We start from the raw sequence: 9,127 nt of genomic DNA, 5'->3' as shown, positions 1-9,127 counted from the left end.
AGAGAAGGCGATGATGCCTGATTCCCTGCACCCCTGGGTCAGGAGGGGGCTGAACATCCAATATTTGGAAGGGGTGAGGGTGGGGATGGCTGGGAATTGCCACCTTGGAGGAGTAAATAAGACACAAGAAGGACCTATTAGTAGGCATTGGTTGGTCAAGTGTCTGCGGCTCTCACGGGGGTGGGGGAGGGGGAGGGGGAGACTGGGCCCCAGTTTCTGTTAATAAAATACATCGGACAGACATGGATGAGCTGGGCTTTGTGCGTGGGGCTTCGCACGCATCGACTTATTCCATTCTCACAACAACCCCATCAGGTAGTTGATTGCTCTCATTTTACAGGCAGTCCCCGATCTATCTGAGGCCGGAGGGTTTCAGTGATTTGCCCAAGGCCATCATGGCGGGTGTGTGGTTTGAATGGAGGGCGGGCAGTGACTCACGCGGGACTCTACCCTGCAGACAGCGTTCTCAGGGTGAGACGGAAGTGGCGGCATGAGGAGACCAGCGTGCGGCCCGCCCCAAATTCGTGAAACGGAAAGTAAATGAGAAATGAAGCAGTGATGGTCTCAGGGAGGAGGAAGGCAGCCCTCAGGGCAAACACAGCAGAGGGCCGGATCCAGTATCAGCAGGAGGCGGACCCCAGAGCCAGAGGGAAGGGAAGGCCACAACCTCTGGGGTCGGAAGAAAAAGGGAGCCGGAACCCAGCACGGAGAAAGGAGAGGGCCGCTTAAGGCCCGTCTGCCGGCTGCGGCCTCGCCGGGGCGGGGCGCGGAAGGATCCGCGCGGGCTGTGCTGCGCCGCCCCCGGTATATCTGTCCCTTTTCCCCCGGGCCGCCTCATTCCCCATCCTCAGATCACGATCTCTCCTCAAGCTACCGCGACACCACCTCCGCCCGCACAGCCCCGGCCATGGCTCTGTAGCCGCGACCCCTCCGTGCCCCCTGCCCGTCTCCGCGCTCACCGCGCCTGCGCTCTTTGCTCCCGCCTTCTTTCTTCAGCCGAGGCCGCCGCTGCCTCTCCTTTCCGCAGCCATGGAGTGAGTAACCAACCGTTCGTCCCTCCCGCTCCAACTGCCTTTCCCGTCCTTTCGAAACTCCCGGCCTTCAGGACCAGGCCTGGGGGGAGGGGGAGGTGTGGAACGAGAGTGAGGGATCACGGTCGCGCAGGCGCAGAAGAGGGAAAGCGGGCGTCGGCGCGCGGCGGAGCATGCGCACTCGGCCCGATGGCGGTGGAGCGTTCTTTCGAGAAAGTTGGGGTTTAAAGACGGCCCATGTGCGGTTGCGCCGGCGCACTAGCAACCCTCAGAGTTTCCCCTCCCTTCCTGGCACGATTGCGTCAGCACGCCGTTGCTCATGCGCGTCAGCGCACCAGAGTCCGTATTTATTTGTGAAGGGCTGGCAGTAAACAGCTGCACATATACACTAACCCCCAGGAGGGCGGAAGCGTGAGAGCTGTGGGACCGCCCTAGTGACTGAGCATGCACTTTGGCCCTCGGCGAGGAAGCCATGTGGGGAAAGTTGGAAGATGTGGAGGCCGTTCTCCACCGGTCCTTCCCACCCTCCCTGCTCCACATTGCTTCCCTACCTTTCATTCATACTTCTGCTGGGGCGGGTGCTGGTGTAGATTGACAGGGTGGGAAGCGGGGTTTAGAGACCACCCCTTAAGAATGGGGTGGAGCTAGGTTAGCAGCCGTCGCGAAGGACAGGGATTACGCGAGCCATTGTTTGAAGAGGCGGGGCTAAACGGACCTTTAGGAGAGGGGTGGGGTTCCAATTGCACGGAGAGGCGGGGCGGGGCCTCTGGGGAGACTTCGGGGAGGGGTGGAGCTAAGATAAACAGTGGGGCGGGACTTACAGGGACAATGGAAGTCGCTGCAAAGTTCTCAAAAGAAAGAATGGGATTTGAATGGATAACTTTAAAAGAGCAGGGCAGGGGGAATTCCCCTGAGAACGGAATTGAGACGCAACCTAGGGAGGGGGTGGGACCTAAAGGTAGTATTTTTAGAGGAAGGGGTGTGGCCTGAATTACTCGGGATTGAGTTCTTTCATGATGTAATAGTATGGTGTTGGTGGGAGGGGCTAAAGGAAATTCCCCTGGGAGACCATTAGGTTTCTGTATTGAAAGGATTGGGTCTTGGGGATTTGGGAGAGAAGGAAGTCGGGCATAAAGGGATTGACTGTGGGAGATTGGGGCGGTGGAAGGGGAAAGGGAGAGCAATGCGGGAAAAATGAGACAACTGTAATAGAGCAACAATAAAAAAAGGAAAAGAAAAGAGAATTTCCTTGGGAGTGGGTAGGGATCAGAGATTTGGGGAATAAAGGGCAAATTTAGAATTCTGAAAGGGCAAGGCGTAGCCTCAAACCCAGTTGGAAAAGAGGGGGAGGACCCTGGGGATGTGGGGGTGTGGCTTGATTTCCCTGAGACTTTCGGTGGTGAGTGAGGCTGGCCTGTGACCCCACCCACTTTTGTCTCACACGTGTAGGTCCTCCACTCTCACCTTGGTGCCTGTCTTCGCCCAGCTGAGCAACCTCCAGAGCCTCCTCCCAGCTGTTGGTGCAGCCTCCTTCATTGCCATCCGTGCCCAGCGCCTGTGCTGCAGCCATGTCACTCCTGGCGACCCTGGGGCTGGAGCTGGACAGGGCCCTACTCCCAGCTAGCGGGCTGGGTTGGCTCGTAGACTATGGGAAACTCCCCCTGGCCCCTGCCCCCCAGGGTCCCTATGAGGTCCTCGGGGGAGCCCTGGAGGGCGGGCTTCCAGGGGGGGGAGAGCCCCTGGCAGGTAAGGGCAAGTGGAGAATGGAAGTGGGGTGAGCTGGGACATGGGGGGCAGGGCAGGAGGAGGGATAATTAATTCACTTATTCATTGGATAAATAATTATTGAGTGCCTGTAATATGCCAGACACTGTTTTAAGAGCTGGGGATATAGCTGGGAACAAAGTTGATATGATTCCGGTCCTCCTGGAGCTTGCATCCTAATGGGGATACAGACAAGAGACAAATTAAGTGTTGAGGTACTGGGATAAATGGGAAATGCTTAGTAGCTGAGCTAAAAAATGACAATGGGGACCTATTAGAGTAGGTAGCTAGGAAACCCTCACCAAGTTCAAAATATTTTGGCTGAAGCCTAAAGGATGGGAAGGAGTGAGCCATGAAAAGACCCAAGGGAAGAGCTTTTCAGGTGGAGAAACAGCACATGCAAAGGCCCTGAGGCAGGAATTATTTTATCCATTAATGCGCCCCAAATGCTTGGAATTTAGTGGGTTTTCAATAACTAATGAATTAAAGTTGGAACGGGGTATGTTGTGTATGTGATATCTAGTTTGCTTTTTAAGATATACTTGAGAGTAAACCAGAGAAAATATAGATATAGATTAATCAGTAAAGAGGATGTTGGAATGGTTCAAGAAATGGCTGGTTGACTGTTTTGTTGTTTGAATCACTGGTTTGTTGACTGGTTCCATTGATTGGTTGGTTAATAGGGTTGATTGTTTGGTGGACTGACATTTAGTTAATTGGCTGGTCCACTGGTTGTTGGTTGGTTAACTGGTTAGTTGATTGGTTGGTTAGATGTTTGATTGTTGGTTGGGTGCTTGACTGCTTTGTTGGTTAGTTGGCTGGATTGATGATTCGTTGATTGGTTGGTAGACTGGTTGGCTGGTTGGTGGATTTACTCAATGGATGAGAAAAATGAAGTGAACATGAGTGAGCACCCAGTTGGGTGGAAGACCAGGAACTCAAGGAACTTTGTCGTCCTCCAATCTCCCAGGTGATGGCTTCTCTGACTGGATGACTGAGCGGGTTGACTTTACGGCCCTCCTCCCTTTGGAGCCCCCCTTACCCTCAGGTGCCCTCCCCCTACCTTCCCCATCCCCTCCTGACCTGGAAACCATGGCCTCCCTCCTCAAGAAGGAGCTGGAGCAGGTGGAAGACTTCTTCCTTGATGCCCCGCTCCTTCCACCATCTTCTCCATCACCGCAGCTGCCGCTACTGCCACCACCACCACCACCACCATCGGCACCCTCCCTTCCTCTCCCCCTCCCCCACTTTGACCCCCCCCAGCCCCCTGTCCTGGATACCCTCGACTTACTGGTCATGTACTGCAACAATGAGGCTGGGCCGGGGGATGCGGGGTTGGCTCCCCTTCCCCCAGCACAGCAGCTCCCTCCTCCACTTCCACCCTCTCGCCTGGCCCCCTACCCCAATCCTGCCACCACTCGCGGGGACCGCAAGCAAAAGAAGAGAGACCAGAACAAGTCAGCTGCTCTGAGGTACCGCCAGAGGAAGCGGGCAGAGGGAGAGGCCCTGGAGGGTGAGTGCCAGGGGCTGGAGGCACGGAACCGGGAGCTGAGGGAGAGGGCGGAGTCTGTGGAGAGGGAGATCCAGTACGTCAAGGATCTGCTCATCGAGGTGTACAAGGCTCGGAGCCAGAGGACCCACAACAGCTAAGCGGGCAGGGGCTTTGGGCTGTAGGGGGCGCAGGCCTGCAGCCCTGGCTCACCTCTCTGAGGCTGTGGCGGGAGGTTCCGTCCATCATCGCTCTGCCTCGGGCTTCTTTCCAACCTCCCTGCTTCTTCGCCCTTTATCCTTGTCCTCTCTTGTGCATTTCTGATTTTGCTGCTTTTCTCCCTCCCCAGAATCAGGCATGTCGGGCCTTAGTCAACATCGACACTTCTCAGGTGACCGCTGAGGGACTGAGGCCCCCAGGGAGTTCAGGGAGCCTGGTCCCTGGAAAGGGGGAGCGAGGCCTGGAGGCTGTGTGGGATGAGGGCAGCAGAGCCACCTGGGGAGTAAGTCAGGGAGGGGATTAAGAATGGCGCCTGTGTAATAAGTAAGAGAAGCAAGCCAGGTGACCTTGGGAAAGTACATTTGGGCCAAGGTCACAGACCCAGTGGCTGTGGAGGCAGTGGGCGGGGACAGGCAGGGTGAGTGTGGCCATAGCTGTTGACTGGGGGTTCATTTTAGCTCTGGGGGGAAATCAGTGTTTTGTGAAGGTGCTGGGGCAGGGGCTGTGTGTAGGTGAGGGAGGGCAGGGGGTGATCCTTGGGGGGCTTGTGGTGGAAATAAAATGACAAATGTCTTCCAGTCTGTGCGTCTTATCTTAGAGAGACGTTGGAGAGAGGCCAGCTTTAGGCCAAAGACAAGAATGATAATAGAAATAACAAATAATACTTACTCATGGCCAAGGCGGGCCAACTGAACTGGTAACAGTATAACACCCACTTTTAGACTGAGACTGCTAATTACTTGAGTAGACAGCAAGAGAAAGTATTGCCAAAAGTGCTGGCTCCCCATGGTCATTGTCACACATATTTTAAAAAGGTGACTTTAAAATACAAAGGGCTGGACAGCTGAAACAGAGTTCTGGGGTACCCTGTGTGGAGAAGCCCCGTCTGACTAAAGCCTCCCAGGGGTAGTGAGGAGGTGACTGGGAGATGGCCTGGTAGCCATGGTGGGGACACAGCCCTACATCTGTATGTTGCAGCTTTACTACGTGTCAAGCACTGTTGTAAGCACTTGACACAATTATCTCAGTTCTTGCAAAAAGAAGATACTGCTGTTAGGTTTTGAGTGAAGAACCATTTTTTAAAAATATTTTATCTTTTTATTTTTTTAAGATTTTATTTATTTTTAGAGAGAGGGGAAGGGAGGGAGAAAAAGAGGGAGAGAAACATCAATGTGTGGTTGCCTCTCTGGCACCCCCAACTAGAGTCCTGGCCCACAACCCAGACATGTGCCCTGACTGGGAATCGAACCAGCAACCCTTTGGTTCCCAGGTTGGCACTCAACCCACTGAGCCACACCTTTTTTAAGTGAGCAATGCAGTGCCTTTGAGGCCATTCACAATGTTGTGCAACCATCACCTCTATCTAGTTCCAGAACATTTCCATCATCCCCAAATAAACCCCCTGCCCATTAAGCAGTTACTTCCCATTGCCCCTCCTCAATTTGTTTTTGTTTGACACTTGCAATTCCATAAACTGGGGGAATGAGTTTAATCCTTGTTCAGCCTCGATAGTTTAGCCTTTGGGGTCTATAGTGGGTTGGTGGCCTCTCAAAAGATATGTCTACAACCTACCCCCCAGAATCTATGAACATGACCTTATTTGGTAAAAGGCAGAGATGTGGGCTCTAAATCCAATGACAAGGGTTCTTATAAGGACCCAATGAAGACGGAGGCAGACATTGGAGGGATGCAGCCACAGGCCCAGGAAACACCAGGAGCCACCAGAAACTAAAAGAGGCCGGGAATGACCCTGTCCGGGAGACTTCGGAGGAAGTGGCCCTGCTGCCACCTTGATTTTGGGTTTCTGGCCTCCAGAACCTAAAGGATAACTTGCTGGTAATAAGTTACAGGAGTTACAGGAAACACTGGGTGCCAGTTTATTGCGATCATCTTTTAGATGTCCCATTTGGTGACCCCAGGCTTTTCATTATCCTTCACCTCTTGGCACTGAGGAGAACAAGATTTTTTAAAAATAGGCTCTGGATTATTGTCCACAGCCCAGCCTTCCTGTGGATGTTCACCCTGGATACACAGAGCTGGGGGGACAGGGACCCTCAGAGCTTGAACTTAGTTTCGAACATCTCTCCTTGACTGGCGTTGCTACCTAGCAGGAGCAAGTGGAAATTTCTAGATCCAAGTTCACACCACATCAGCCAGGGCTGATTTAAAGGATTTTGATCAGCATTTAAAAATAGGAATAAAGTCCTGGCTGGTGTGGCTCAGTGAATTGAGTGTCTGCCTGCAAACCAAAAGGTCATGGGTTCAATTTCCAGTCAGGGCACATGCCTGGGTTGCGGGCCAGGTCCCCAGTTGGGAGCATGCAGTGTTTCCCTCTCTCTCCCCCTCCATTTCCCCCTCTCTAAAATAAATAAATAAATAAAATCTAAAAAAAGGAATAGCACCTTGGTCAGGTAGCTCAGTTGGTTAGAGCAGTGTCCCCATATGCTAAGGTTCATCTCCCCAGTCAGAGCACATATAAGAAGCAACCAAAGAATTAATAAGTGGAACAACAAATCTCTCTTCCTCTCTAAAACCAATCAATAACAAAATTTAAAATAGAATTAAAAAATGCAGAACAGGGTGGTATTTCACGAAACTATGTTGACGTGAAGTGATTGCTTACCGTGCACCAGAAAAGTCTGGAAGCCACTGGTCGACGACGGCCCCCAGCTTCGAACACTGATTTGCATGTAACTGACCGTGAACACCGGATGGCAACTCCCTCTGTCCTAAAGCGGACATTTCGGGTCCCCTAGCCGCGCCGCCTTACAGCACTCCGCCGCCAGGTGGCGCCCGGGCCCGGCCGTCAGCGGGCTCTGCTCCGTCCCCTACTCTGAGGGTCCTAGCGGGTCATGTCCTTTTTGTCCCGCGTCGCCGCGAGGAGTCCGTTTACTGGGAACAGAAGCCCTGAGCAGGAATGTGAACCCCGAGCAAAGCGCAGGCTGGAGGGCCCCGGTCACAGGGATGTGGCCGACCTGGGGTCCATGTATCCCCTCCTCATTCCACATGTTCCTTAAACGCCTCCAAGCGCCAGACGATGTCCCCGCTCCCAGAGCTCACATCTGGTGGGGAGGACGGGCAAGACCCCAAATCCACGACCTCGTCAGTACTGGGAGGCCCCTCCCACCCTCGCCTAGTCTTGGGTGGGACAGATCGCGGTGGAATCCCTCCCGGCCCTCAGCGGGCTGTGTGATCTTGGCAGCCGGCTCTGCCCCTCTGTGCCTGTTTCCTCTGCTCTAAAATGCAACAATAGCACTTACTTCACAGGGTTGTCTGAGCAGTAAATGAGTTGATATTTGTAAAGCACTTTCAAGGTCCTGGTATGGACAGTCTACCACAAACACTTGTCTTCTTGCATTCTTCACCTCCAATCCGGCGTTTTCTTCGATTCTATCTGTGGGAAGAGAGAGAAACACTCTCGGCCCCACCCCTCGCCACTCCCTCCCTCTTTCTGGACACTGTCACATCACTGTAGCCCTATGTGCCCATCCCTGCACTTGGTTGGAGCACCTCCCAGTCCCTCAGCCCCCTGGAGCACAGCCCAGCGAGACCCAGGGAGGAGTCTGGGGAGGTCACCTGCGGGCCAGGTTCAGTCCGGCTCACGTGCCTGAGCTGAACAGGTGAATGCACCTTCATGCCACAGCTCCAGCTGGGGCAGCTCTAAGATGCCAGGGTTTGCGGGCTGTGAGGGGTTCAGGACTCAGCTCTCCTGGGCCCAGGTCAGCCTGCTGGGCGAAACAAATCAGGTGCAGAGATGGCCCTTCCAAGACCAGAAGTGAGTCTCACTATGCATGATGAGCCAGAGGCTGGGGCTCTCACGCCTGGGCCCTGCACAGCAGGCGAATGGGCTCCACAGGACCGCTTAAAGTTTTCATTCCTATATGTACAATTCTCCTGCATAAATGCTGTAATGACTCCCACTGCTCCGGAATAATGGCCCATATCCTCAGTGTGGCACCTAAGATATGATGGTCCCTCCCAATATTAGCCTAGGAGGCTGGTTTCCAATGCCTACCACATGTACCCATGTGCACACACCACACGGACACACAGGTAAAAATACACACTCAGAGACACAGAGACACAACCACAGGCACATGCACAGATACAAAGGTTCACACACACACATACCTGTTTTCAGGCCAAGGAGACCCAGAGGCAATGATGTCTGCTGCAGAAGAAAAAGAATAGGGTTTCTCTCTTCTGCTGGACACTTCCTGACCTTGAGTGACTCTGTGGTCCTCTGCACCACAATGTGTCATTGCCACGTACTCATGGGTCCCTGGAATCCTGCCAGTGGCTGACCGCCCCACCATTATTGGAAAAGCAGTGAAGAGCTTAGTTGCTTTAAAATAAGGGAAGTTTCAGGGGCCCATTTTGCAATTCTGCAGAAATTGGAAAACTGACTCAAACCAAGACAAAGCTGAATGTCTGGATCAAAAACAGGTCCTGGGGTCCCCTCTCCACAGAGCCTGCCCCCACTAGACCCCTCCCCAGGGGTCCAGGCTGGGCAGTGGACAATACAGTAGCACAGGCTAGAGAGGGGACAGGCGAGGACACAAAGACCTTGTGTTGACAGGCCACGGGTTGAGATGTGCTCTGCTGATGCTGTGTGGAAGCACCT

General features: G+C 53.6%; 1 protein-coding gene and 1 long non-coding RNA gene across 3 annotated transcripts; one reads left to right on the top strand and one right to left on the bottom strand.

Annotated features, from left to right (window-relative positions):
• The first annotated feature begins 495 nt into the window (after positions 1-495).
• On the top strand, positions 496-4,826 carry ATF5 (activating transcription factor 5). Its single transcript, XM_090260774.1, has 3 exons — positions 496-1,034; positions 2,481-2,777; positions 3,766-4,826. The coding sequence occupies exons 2-3, from the start codon at positions 2,600-2,602 to the stop codon at positions 4,443-4,445; spliced, it is 858 nt and encodes a 285-aa protein (XP_090116900.1). The 5' UTR covers positions 496-1,034; positions 2,481-2,599; the 3' UTR covers positions 4,446-4,826.
• On the bottom strand, positions 2,867-8,786 carry LOC149994794 (uncharacterized). Of its 2 annotated transcripts, none has more exons than XR_016507795.1 (5): positions 8,635-8,786; positions 8,080-8,231; positions 7,764-7,897; positions 4,498-4,779; positions 2,867-2,971 (listed from the first exon to the last, which is right to left on the bottom strand). It is a non-coding gene; the product is annotated as an uncharacterized LOC149994794 (long non-coding RNA). The 2 variants fall into 2 exon arrangements; XR_016507794.1 differs by having other exon boundaries at positions 8,080-8,228; positions 8,635-8,784.
• Positions 8,787-9,127: the final 341 nt, after the last annotated feature.

The sequence above is a fragment of the Furipterus horrens genome, unplaced genomic scaffold (assembly GCF_987537825.1).
Source record: "Furipterus horrens unplaced genomic scaffold, mFurHor1.1.pri manual_scaffold_13, whole genome shotgun sequence".
In the NCBI taxonomy this organism is placed as follows: domain Eukaryota; kingdom Metazoa; phylum Chordata; class Mammalia; order Chiroptera; family Furipteridae; genus Furipterus; species Furipterus horrens.
This window is presented reverse-complemented; position numbering and strand designations above follow the sequence as displayed.